The sequence below is a fragment of the Hemibagrus wyckioides genome, linkage group LG21 (genome assembly GCF_019097595.1).
Source record: "Hemibagrus wyckioides isolate EC202008001 linkage group LG21, SWU_Hwy_1.0, whole genome shotgun sequence".
Taxonomy (NCBI): domain Eukaryota; kingdom Metazoa; phylum Chordata; class Actinopteri; order Siluriformes; family Bagridae; genus Hemibagrus; species Hemibagrus wyckioides.
Genome location: NC_080730.1, coordinates 931,341 through 944,347, shown reverse-complemented (window position 1 = coordinate 944,347; position 13,007 = coordinate 931,341). Strand labels below are relative to the sequence as shown.

At 41.9% G+C, this 13,007-nt stretch overlaps 1 protein-coding gene across 2 annotated transcripts in view; it reads right to left on the bottom strand.

Annotated features, from left to right (window-relative positions):
* Positions 1–2,740: 2,740 nt before the first annotated feature.
* The window catches only part of LOC131342894 (E3 ubiquitin-protein ligase DTX3L-like), an 11,148-nt gene continuing 881 nt past the window's right edge, over positions 2,741–13,007 (bottom strand). Inside the window, exons 3-9 of one of the 2 annotated variants that reach the window (XM_058374186.1) lie at positions 11,618–11,677; positions 11,262–11,312; positions 10,511–10,742; positions 10,232–10,344; positions 4,258–5,754; positions 3,578–3,795; positions 2,741–3,470 (exon numbers count right to left, since the gene is read on the bottom strand). In XM_058374186.1, coding sequence (XP_058230169.1) covers positions 3,401–3,470; positions 3,578–3,795; positions 4,258–5,754; positions 10,232–10,344; positions 10,511–10,742; positions 11,262–11,312; positions 11,618–11,677 — 2,241 coding nt within the window. In that variant the 3' untranslated portion in view covers positions 2,741–3,400. The remainder of the gene's footprint in view (positions 3,471–3,577; positions 3,796–4,257; positions 5,755–10,231; positions 10,345–10,510; positions 10,743–11,261; positions 11,313–11,617; positions 11,678–13,007) is intronic. The other variant, XM_058374187.1, reaches the window with a different exon arrangement.

Below are 13,007 nucleotides of genomic sequence, written 5' to 3'. Positions count from 1 at the left end.
CACTTCCAGAGCAGTGGCAACACTCGGCACATGTGGCAAGGCATCCAGTCCATCACCAACTACAGGCCAGCTCCACTTGCCTGTGACAGTGATGCCTCCCTTCCAGATGTGCTGAACAGCTTCTACGCTCAGTTTGAGGCACGTAATGACATGACAGTGAGGTTGACCATCCTTTCTTCAGAGGACCAGGTGCTCTGTCTCACCACGGCTGACGTGAGGAAAACTCTAAGCAGAGTTAACCCACGAAAAGCTGCTGGACCAGATGACATTTCTGGCAGAGTGCTCAGGGAATGTGCAGAACAGCTAGCGGATGTCTTCACAGACATCTTCAACATCTCCCTGAGCAGCGCCATCATCCCAATGTGCCTAAAGTCAACCACCATCATCCCTGTGCCGAAGAAGTCTCCATTGAGTCCTGTCTCAATGACTACTGTCCCGTTGCACTCACACCCATCAACGTGAAGTGCTTCGAGAGACTCATCATGAGGCACATTAAGAACCTGCTGCCACCTTCACTTGACCCCATGCAGTTTGTGTATCATCCAAATGGCTCCATAGAGAATGCCATCAGCACAACCCTCCATCTGGCCCTCACACACCTGGACAATAAAGACACTGTCGGAGAAAAAAATAATATACCCAGCTTTGAATTATATACATAGCTTTAAAAGTAGCTTAAGTAATAATGTACTCAATGCTCTAAGCTCTGACTTAGCAATATTCTGCCTAAGAGTAGTGTGCATCTATCAAGAATTATTTAGCCATTGATTAAGTAGTTAACTTTGATTAATAATAGCTATAATAATCAGATATAGCCTCATAGTCTTTATAATAATCATGCAGAATTATTAATGGCAGCATGCTAGCGTAATAACCACACTGGGACTGAAGAAACAGAAAAGAGGAGAGATTTATTGGAACATTAGGAGTTACAACTCAGTCAGCCAGCCTATCCAATGGGATCAGTGGGACCAGAGGGTCAGTTGTAGAAGACGGAATCTCGGGATCCTGAGGAGAAGTTGGAGAGTAATCAGTGGGAGAAGTTGGGGGCGAATAGTCAGGAGAAGACTGAGGAATATCATGAACACTGTAAGGCATAGGCACAAATTCAGGAGAAAGTTGGGGAATGTCAGGGGAATTAGGAGATGAAGAAGAGTCAGAGGAAGAATCATTAGAGGAGATCTCAACAGGGAAATCCTCAGTCTGGACGCCTTGAGAGGTGGTGCGTGTCCAGTGCCAGTAGAAGGTCTGAGTAGACTGATCACAGGTTGTGGGGTGAAATTGGGTGATCTGATCAAGACAGACGGTATCTCTCACGATATGGTGAGCGAGGTAAGGAGACTCAGGAATAGAGGATTCAGATAGATGCTCCAGGAAACCAGTAAGTTCAATGGCCAGACAGGATAGCTGATACTGGCGATAGTGTCGCAGAGCACCCCTGGGACTTCTCCGGAAGATAGCGCGGTGGGCTGACTGAGCTAGGAAAAATAATGGGAAATGGGAAGAGATGAGTGAAGATGAGTGAAGTGCATATTGCGTGACTATGTAGTCAGCAAAAGAGAGCGTGTACTAAGGCAGGAGGAACACAGTGTGGGAAGTAGGCCAGGTCACTGTGACATGACAGTGATAGGCGGGTAGAGGAGACAATAGCATTGGAATACTAGCAACCAACAGTGATGAAAAGAGGAAAGGATATGAGGCAGCTTAATGGCACAGCTTAGTTTAAAAATAGTAAATAAAACTTAGATCAAGTAGGTAGAGGGAAAAGTCATCATGACATAGAGGAAGAGAGCAAGGTACTTACACATTGTTGTGGAGGGCAACGTGCGAGGTCAGGATGAGCCGAGGAAGCACCTTTAAGAGGTGACGGTCAAATGAAGTCAATTAAGAAGTGGCGCCTATAAGTAAGCGCCAATTTTTTCTAAAAATTGTTGACTTAGCCTAAAAATAAGGGGAACTGGAGAGGAGGAAAATTGACGTCATCGAGGGGAGGATGGTATCAATTTAGGGGCGGTATCGGGACAAATGCGAAAATAATGGGAACTGGGAAACGTATGTAAACTAAGGAAGGAGGGACTAAAGTAGCCATACACTGAATATAATGGGAAATTGCTGGAAATATTTAAATTAGAGAAAAGGAGGCGCCCCGGGGCGCCTGGGGTATAAGTAGAGGGGACTTTTTCGGGGTTTTTGAGACCAGCTGCTCTCTTCAGATATGCATGTTGTTGACTGTATGGCTGAATAAAGAAACCCGCTTCTTCTCATCTGTTGACTGAGATCTCTTTTATTTCGGCTAAGTTTTATAGCTTGTGGAGGTTATTGGGAAAGCTAAGAGAAATAGATACAAACAAAAATTCCACCCTGTGATATGTCCACTCAGAGGGGGCTCTGAGTTCCGACAACACTTACCTACGAATGCTGTTCATTGACTTCAGTTTAGCATTCAATACAATCATTCCTCAGCACCATTGTCTTGTTCATTGCACAAAGTCGGCCTATATGTTGTTTGTCTGCACTGTCTTGTCTTGTCTTGTCTTGTCTTGTTTTGTCTTCCTGTGGACTTCTTTTGTATGTCTAGTTCTTAAAGACTGCATCTTAAGTATAGTTTAATGTTTTAGTTTAATTTTAATTTTTTAAATTATAGTTTAATTTTTTATCTCTATGTTATAGCTCTATGTTTGTCTGCGTCTCTGTACTTTGTCTGTGTAGCACCTCTGGTCTAGGAGGAACGTTGTTTCACTTCACTGTGTATCTGCTATATATGGCTGAAGTGACAAACTGACCACATCAATATCCCAGGAATTTAACGGACTTGATGCTAGACTCTGATTAAAAAGTGTTCCTTTAATGTTTTTAAGCAGTGTACATATAACTGTAAATAATATTGTTGTTATTTGCTTATCTCAGAATTACTTCCATTGTAAATAATTATAATTGCTTCAGAAACAGCTATTGTAGAATGGCAAAAGAAGTCGTTAATCACATTTATAGACATTTTTTATCGTTTGTTCTACTTCTCTTTTAATTTTTTTGACAGTCCACCATTCCAGCATCTAATCACACAGACAATCTGAAACTTCTAAACAAAATCAAACTATTTATATAAAGTTGCATTACCATTTCTGTTAATCTTCAAAACCAACAGACACAGAAATCAGAATTAAGAGAAAACAAGAAATCCATCAAATCTACCAAAGAGAATATTCAATCCATCACCTGATTAATAATCTGCAGTAGGCATGTCACACAGCGTTAAAGATAACATTCATCTCAGCATTTTCATATTAATTTCTTTTAGATGTTACTTACAGTGTGTCCTTTGATTTGTGTTTTTAATAGTATTTTAAAGGAATCCAGATATAAATACAATATTTATTCGGAGTTCTGTATTTTTATTCAGTCACTCAATGCCTTTGGCTTTCAGCTCTTCCTTCACCCTCTTTAAGTAGTTAGGGTCTGGATAGCCATACCTGAGGAAAGAAGAAATTCCTGTTACATTTAGATGTTTACATGTGTGTAATATACTACAAAATATTTTGCAGTTTGCTGACTTTTATTTAACAGTCACTCTGCTTACCCCTGTGGTCCACCGTGTATATTCGTCTTGTGATGAATGTCGTTCCAGATCACCACATTATCTGCTCCAGTTGTTCTGGAGATTCCAACAGTAAAGATGAGTTTCTGATCAAAAGCTCTCTGCAGGAGCGTGAGTACATTCTTTCCTTCAGTGTTGTTCGGTAGGTACGCAGTGCGATGAGTTCCATGGTAACGTGTTCCAGGGTTTGGATGATCACTCTAAGTAATAAAGTTGTAAAAAGGGGGTTAGAGATGTAACATGGATAGATGAGATAGACAGTGATGATGTAAGCAGTAGAACACCTAGGATACAGTAGTTATATAACTAATGAGCGACTGTAGTATTAAAGACACACAGGTTTCATTAGCATTAGTCACTGACTTCCCATTTCTCCATGAGGAAATTTGGTCATAAAGTCTTCTCCATTCATTTATCACTTTTAACTGTGTCTTTATTCCGCTTTATTCTTTTAACAACGTGTCTTTATTCTGCTAGTTAACAACCATTTCTGCTAGTTAATAAGCTAGTTAATTAGAACTTATGATCAAGAAAACTGTGTTAACATCACCACACATGCTGGCAAAGTGAAAACTCCTCCAGCTGCTTTAATGTTGGTGTTACACACATCAGAGAATTTGGGGTTAAATGATTTTAAGACAGAAAGGAGAAGGATCTCTTACCGTCTGATGGCCGTCTGGTATGATGTAATAAATCTCAATTGTGCCACAGTGTTTAAATCCAGGGAGGTCCGTATCTTTGAATTTGACCTGCATTTGTCCATCAGGCTGGTTTCCTTTTAATTTCCCAAAGATTTTCTTACACAGAGGGCAGATTTCTCCACTGCTCTTTATTGACAGTTTTAGACACTCTTTACAGAACTCATGACCGCAGGCCAGTTTTGTCTTTTCAGTAAACGTATCCAGGCAAATTGAACATTTATCTTCATTTTCTTCTGCTTTATCATTTTTTATTGCTTTATTTGGGAACTTTTGGGTGAAATCAGGATTCTCTCTTCCAGCTCTCAGGTCAGTGCCATGTGCCCCTCTCATCACATCCATCTCCATTTGATCCCTCTCAAATCCACTAGCCTGTGGAAATTTCCAGGGATATCCGAGCATTTTCTTCTTTTTTTCATCAAATACAGGCTGTCCAATAGTCTTCTCGATGTCAGCTATGGTAGGAACAAGATGCTTTGGCAGTCCAAAAAGTTTCCAGCTTCCATTTCTTTCTCCTCCACCAACACAGTTGTGTTGAGATTTAATTCTCTTAAAGACCTGAGACACTAGTGTACTAGTTTCAGTGTATGAAGCATCTTTAAGATCACAGGTGGCCGCTGAGGTGACTACCTTTTGGTAGAGACGAGTTAAGGCACTGAGGGCGTGAGCTTGAAGATTGACCTGATGAGTTCCTACAGAGAGGGCGAGCACCTTCATTGAGCCTTGGACTGGTTCAGCATGAAACTCAACTCCATATTTATTTTGGATCTTCCTAATCTGTTCCTTACATGCAGCCTCCATCAGCTGCCAGTGTGCCTCATCCATCTCAATCACAGTGGGAGTGTCCTTGATGTCCATGTCCAAGCTCTGAAAGGTATTTTGTGTTGAAATCCAATTACTTGATGTCTCCATATTATGTGACTTGCTGTGGTTAAATGATGTTGCTTCTTCATCACCTCGATCCGGATTTAAATGACGTTCCACCATTGATGTAATGTTTTCTGGTCCAAACAGCAGGTGGTTGTTTGCTGACATGTTTAACGTGATCTTTCTCTCTTCATGTGGAATATTACGCAGCACCTCTTTCATGATCTCAGACTCCATGTGTGTTTGAGGAATGGAAACAGGTTTGAGATTATTTGCTTTAGCCTGGTAAAGATCAGTAAAGGCCTCAGTAGCTCTTCTGACAGAATCACTTCCATTCTTCTCATCAGTTTTCTCAGTGGAGAATGAAATACATGTTTCTGCTTTTATTTTAACTCCAAACACATTCTCAATTTTTTCCACCTCCTTCTTGTAAGCTTGAATCAGGTAGCAGTATAGAAAGGGAGGGACAGTAAGAGCACCGGAAGCTCTGGACATCACATCATGTCCTGGGACAATAGAAATAGTTCCCATGTCCATCATGTTTGAAATTTGGATTGTTCCTGGATCAGTCTCAGAATTCACTTTCTTCTTCTCCTAAAAAATGGAAATACTATTTTATTTTAACAATTACACCACTTTATCAACATGCAGGTTATAAAACTTACATAAAGTGTTCACATTACTAGAAATATAGATATGAAAATGTATCAGGTTATAATTATTGACTCTGCTAGGTTCCCCAGGCTTTCTTAAACAGCAATTTGCTGTTTTTTATTTGTTTGTTTATTTTTTGTTTAAATGGTCAGTTTCATTATTCGTATAGAACAGTTTTTAAAGTTCTAATCACAAATTGGCGGCAGTAGCATGCAGCGGCCACTCCAGAACCAAAATGGTGCTTTCTTTTTGTTTTAGCCCAAATTTCAAGGTGCATGGACCCCAAAGACAGTGGTATTCATGTATACGACTGCCAGACGATACTACAGCTCAGAAATCATGCAGGTATTAGCCTGCATTATGATATACTCTGCAAACGTTGCAACCTCGGCTTGCTGTGAAGACCAGGCTTTCAGTCCTCGCCGTAGCCTGAAGCTGGTGGCCAGGAGAGAGGACGTCGCAAGCGTTGCTTGAGGAAGTGGAAGCACGGAAAATGGGCGGGTGTCCGTGCTAGGCTAACAACATACCCTAGCCAGCCGGCACTCCCCTCCATCATCTTGTCCAACGTCTGCTCACTGGACAATAAATTGAACTATATCCGACTGCAGTGAACTACACGGCGTGAGTACAGAGACTGCTGCGTCTTTGTTTTTACAGAGACGTGGCTCAGCGACAGAGTTCCGGATGCCGCCATTCAGCTAGCCGGGCTAACCGTGTTTCGTGCCGACAGGAATGCAGCTCTGTGCTGTAAGACTCGCGGTGGTGGTGTGTGTGTTTACATCAACACGGAATGGTGTTCATCACTAGTGGAGTTTGTGACTGTCAGATGCAGACCTTTTTATTTGCCTTGGGAATTCACTACCGCTTTCATTGTCAGAGTGTACATTCCACCCAGCACTAATGCTAAGGAGGCTCTGTGTGAGCTGTACGGAGCTATTAGCGAGCTGCAGAATGTTCACCCCGACGGACTGCTTATCATTGCCGGAGATTTCAATCATGCAAATCTCAGAACAGTGCTCCCTAAATCCATCAGTATGTAGACAAGAGGGGTGAACATACTGGATCTTGTTTACACAAACATTCCCGGCATGTATCATGCGGAGCCCCGCCCCCACCTCGGCTACTCAGACCCCATCTCTGTTATGTTGATTCCAGCATACAGACCACTTGTCAGACGCTCTAAACCGGTTCTGAAACAGGTTAAAACCTGGCCAGCAGGAGCCATCTCTGCTCTTCAGGACTGTTTTGAGTGCACTGACTGGGACATGTTTAGGGAGGCTGCAACCAATGGTGACTCTACTGACTTGGAGGAGTACACGGCATCAGTGACCGGCTACATTGGGAAGTGCATCGATGACGTGACCGTCTCCAAGACCATCACCACACGCTCCAATCAGAAGCCGTGGATGACTGCAAAAGTGCATGCTGTCCTGAAGTCGAGAGACTCCGCCTTCATATCAGGGGACAGGGTGGCCTTACAGCAAGGGCCAAACTGTCCCGAGCCATCAGAGAGGCGAAGCTTGCACACGCCCAGAGAATCCATGGCCACTTCCAGGACAGTGAAGACTCCCGGCGCATGTGGCAGGGCATCCAGGTGATCACAAACTACAGGACAACTTCACCTGCTTGTGACAGTGACGCCTCCCTTCCAGATGCACTGAACGACTTCTATGCTCGGTTTGAGGCACAGAACAACACAACAGCGAGGAAGACCATCCCTCCTCCTAATGACCCAGTGCTCTGTCTCACCACGGCTGACGTGAAGAGAACTCTATGCAGAGTTAACCCACGGAAGTCTGCTGGACTCAGGGAGTGTGCAGAGCAGCTAGCAGATGTCTTCACTGATATCTTCAACATCTCGCTGAGCAGCTCCATCATCCCATCGTGCCTCAGGACAATGACCATTGTCCCTGTGCCTAAGAAGTCTATGGTTTCCTGCCTCAATGACTATCGTCCCGTCACACTCACACCAATCATGATGAAATGCTTTGAAAGGCTCGTCATGAGGAACATCAAGTCACAGCTACCACACTCACTGGACCCCTTGCAGTTTGCGCATCATCCTAACCGCTCCACGGACGACGCCATCACCACAACCCTCCATCTGGCCCTCACACACCTGGACTGTAAGGACTCCTACGTTCGAATGCTGTTCATAGATTTCAGTTCAGCATTCAACACAGTCATCTCTCAGCAGCTGATTGAGAAGCTGAGTCTCCTGGGCCTGAACATCTCTCTCTGCAATTGGATCCTGGATTTCCTGACTGGGAGACCTCAGTCAGTCCAGATCGGGAACAGTATCTCCAGCACCGCCACATTGAGCACTGGAGCTCCTCAAGGCTGTGTGCTCAGTGCCACTTGCTGACTCATGGCTGTGCAGCAATGCACAGCTCCAACCATATTGTCAAGTTCGCCAATGACACGACCGTGGTGGGTCTCATCAGCAAGAATGACGAGTCACCATACAGAGAGGAGGTGCAACAACTAACAGCCTGGTGCAGAGCCAACAACCTCTCCCTGAACGTCGACAAGACTAAAGAGATGGTTGTTGACTTCAGGAGAGCACAGAGTGACCATTCTCCACTGTTCATTGATGGATCCTCTGTGGAGATTGTCAAGAGCACCAAATTCCTTGGTGTTCACCTGGTCACTCAACACCAGCTCCATCACCAAGAAAGCCCAGCAGCGCCTCTACTTCCTCAGGTGGCTGAAGAAAGCCCATCTCCCTCCCATCATCCTGACTGGGTTCTACAGAGGGACCATGGAGAGCGTCCTGAGCAGCTGCATCACTGCCTGGTTTGGGAACTGCACCGTCTCGGATCGCAAGACCCTTCAGCGGATAGCGAGGACAGCTGGATCATCGACATTTACACTAGACGCTGCATTCCCCACACACCCCTCACACACACTCTTCACCCTCCTGCCATCTGGAAAGAGGTACCGGAGCATTCGGGCCTCACAACCAGACTGTGTAACAGTTTCTTCCCTCAAGGCATCAGGCTCCTAAACACCCAGGACTGAACTGTACAAAACTCTTTCTCTCTCACACACACAAACACACACACACACTCTCACCTGTGTGGACACACACACACACACATAACTTATATTGTTCAATACTTATTGCACTACCTCAACCCTTGTGTTTATTACATCTGCTGCTATATTTATATTTATGTTTATTTCTATTTTGCACTACCTTAACCGCTGCTACTGTATTTTTGCACATGTTGTCAGGCCACTATATATATGTTACAATCATATATGTTATTAGTTATATGTTTTTTTTCTACAGTTTCTCAAAGTTGTACATCATTTCATTTTATTTCATTTCATTTACATTTCATTGCATATGTTCTTTTTTTATTTTTTGGCACTAAGTGTCCTGTGTTTTTCTGTTGTCTTTTTGTACTTATTGTCTCTGCACTGTCTTGTCGTTGCTCTGTTTGCACCTAGCTGCACACTTTACACTTTATGTGGCTTGGACAAACTTCAGTTTGTCTTCTGCATGGTTTAACATCGCCACCGCAGTCAGGCTGCTAGAGGTAGCCTTCACCCGAGTTTTAGCTCTACCAGCGAGGAACTCTTCCAGGTTTACGAACATTTAAGGAACGTTCTCACAACGTTCAAACACGAAGTATCATTCCTAGTGACCTTACCAAGCCATTTGTTTCCTAAGCTAGATTTTTGGAGTTTACTGTGTATGACTTGTGCTTGTCTTCTGGTTTTCCAATTACTGGTTTGACTTTCGGTTTTGTTTGCCATAGTGTGTTGTTACTCTGGTTCTTGACCCTCGTTTGTCTGCCTTTGGTCTGCAACATTGTGTTTGACCTTTCAGATTTGGATTATTGGACTTGACTACTGCACATGGATCCTAACACACCTGCTGTCAGCGTGATGTTACACATGTTTGGTGTGGTCAGTTCATTATGATCCAGTGACCTAAATAATCAATAATATTAAACCATTAACAAAAGAAATCTGACCTCAAACCACCACAATACAGTCCACTACATTAAGCAAATTCAAGATTCAAGATTCAAGATTCAAGAAGCTTTTATTGTCATTTCAACCACATATAGCTGGCGCAGTACATAGTGAAATGAAACAACGTTTCTCCAGGACCTGGTGCTACATAAGCATACAATTTTGTTTCCTAATAATCAAACCCTCACCTGCTTTACAAACAAATATCTAAATACATTTTTAAAATGATTCGACAACTTGCTGAAAAATAATTTCACACAGAATCATAAAATAGAATCACATTTAACACTTCAGCAGAGGAATGTAGAATTATTAGTGTTAGCATTTGTGTGAAATATGGAATGGCAAAATGTTTTAAAACCTTTGAAAAAAATTCTGCTTTTGTCCTAATTTCATTCTTAAGAAGAGGAAAGTATTAACACAGATTTACCTTCAGAGTGAAAGATTTATTCCCAGGCTGCGGTTCAGCTTTCTGAAAGTAGACTTTGGCTTTTCTGTTGACCTTCTTGAACATTAAAGTGGCAGTTTCTGTATAAATTAAAGCTGTTAGGAAATAGAAATGTGAGGAAAATACATTTTAAGCATAGAAAACTAGAAAACAAATAGAAAATAGAAAATAAATCTGCCGATATTGTTCATTTTGAATTATAACCCAAATAAATTCTAGTCAGTTTTCAAAACTGCAACAAAAAATTAATGAGTTTCTCACCAGTTGATGGCGTTACCTCCACCTCTGCAGTGCGTCCATCACCTAAAAGCTGAACTACATTAACACTGCAGTTCTCTGATACTTCAGAGTTACACCAGGACTGAAGAGCTGTTTGCAGATAAAATCTCCATTTCTCAGGTAGTTCTCCTGGCCAGTCCACTTTCACGTGAACCAATGAAACATCTTGAGGTGCTGAGGGTGAGGTCAGAAACTCATTCTTATCTGCTGTATCCTAATGTATTAAAGAAAACAGGAATAAATGTTGAGTTCCCATAATCCATTAATTCTCCTTCATGAATATGTCATATGAAACATATGGTACATATTTCATATCATATAACACACACTGTATTTCAATATAATAATACCATCATGAAAAAATAGTGAAAGATGGTAAATGTGATAATATTGATGATTAAAGAAACTGATATTAATTGATAATAATTAAGTGTCTGAAGCTACAGAGAGACTTGACTTATGCTGTAAAATAAAACAAAATAAAGGGTTTCATAAGGAAAATACAAATTAGAAAGGGAAATGTGGAAGCAGTGGTGTAGTCTAGTGCCAGATTGCGTTTTATGTCTGCCTCCAGTTTTCTCTTTCATGACCCTCAGAACTCTGTTGTATCCTAATGTATTAAAGACAGGAATAAATTTTGAGTATTATGTTGAAAAAACAGTGGAAGTTTACAGTTTTAACTTTACAGTTAAACCTGATAATATCAGTGATGATTTAAGAAACTGATATTAACCTGAGAAGTGTCTGAAGCTGCAGAGAGACTTGTCTGATCTCTGTATATATCCTGTAATATCAAACAAAATACAGAGTTTTAAATGGAAAATACTTACTATTTAATCTCTACTGGATAATAATATTGCTTATTTATAGCTGTAGAACTCCTTGTCGTGATCATGTGACACGTGGGGACTGTTTTGGTCTAACCCTTTCATATACCTTCACATCATGATAGATGTCATATCTGATTTTCTGTTTTGCAGTAAAACGTGTTCACTCAGATCCAGATATCTAAAATGAGCATTTATTCAAATAATCACTGATTAAAACAGATAGAGTCAACGACAAAATCAGACACATTCTGATATTCACCTGAACAACAGCAAGAACCTTAGGATCTGATCCTCCAGGACCTGCTGTATACAAGTCTGCCTATCAATAAAAAAAAAGATTGAATCAATCAGTCAAAAGATAAAATTATATTATTTGAAACTTCCATCTTCACTGTATAGATAAATAAAAATAGGAATCACATGAACACAACTGTACAACACAACTGCAAAAATCATCAATCATTTTTAATCATTATGCATTACTATACATAAGCCAAAAGCCATTTCTTTTTAAAATGGTAAATTCATGAACATATATTTTTGAGTAAAGTTGATATGATCTTAAATAGTCACTTTGTAATTTAAAATAAATACGTTATGGAGAATGATGCTGTTGGGACAGGCCAAAAGCAACCATCCATAGAAGATTAGCAAGTGCTTCTCCCATCTCCTACTGCCGTGTGGAAGAAAAAGTGCTATTTCAGCCCCCTGGACATTATCCTTGCTGTTCAGTGCTGAAGAAAAAGCATTACTTCAGCACCACAAATAGCGCTGCCCTTCCCGGCTACAAGGTAGGGCGCTTCTGATTGTTCCACCACTGTCTCCACTCACCCTCAACAAGGGGAAGAGAGAGCTGAACCAGGAGCAAAGTATTTGAAGTGATATGGATATTCAGTGCTCTTTTCTCTTTCAGACAGACTGTGAAGCAGCTCGAACAAAGCTACCTATAAATTTCCAAGTTACTGATAGTGCGCCACTGCATCTGGTCCAGCTCTCTCCACCTTCCAAGTTACATTTATTCTTGTTTTTTCTGCTCTCCACTTTAAGATGCTAACATTCTATGGGCTTTCTCCAGTTAACATGGTGGTTGCACCAGTGTAGTTACCAAAGTGTTGTCAACCCTTGCACAGAGATGGATCAGCTATTAAGTACTACCAAACCTCCTGTCACCAAATGAAATTGTGTAACATATTGCTATGGATCACTACTTACAGGTTCTTAACATAAAGCTGTTGGGCTACGGGGTCCTGAGTCTCTTCGGGAGATTATGGACACTTTAGAACATGCACTTGCTACACTGGAGATCAGTGTAGAGTTTTGTCGCCGAAGACAAACCCATGTCGGCCTCTGGCGGGCCCCACACATGCCTTGCCACACCTGCTGTACTTTACATATACTAGTGGAGAGACTGGAGAAGGCCCAGTTTATCTCCACCCTAGAACTCACCAAGCGCTACTGGCAGGTGGCCCTAGCCCAAGATGCCCATTCCAAGATGGCATTCAGCACTACCAGTGGCCACTGGCAGCACCGGGTCCTCCTGTTCAACCTGCATAGGGCCCCAGCAACATTCCAGCGGCTTATGGACATAGTGCTAAAACCCAACTGGCCCTATGCAGCTGCCTACCTCAGCAGCATAGTATTACACTCCT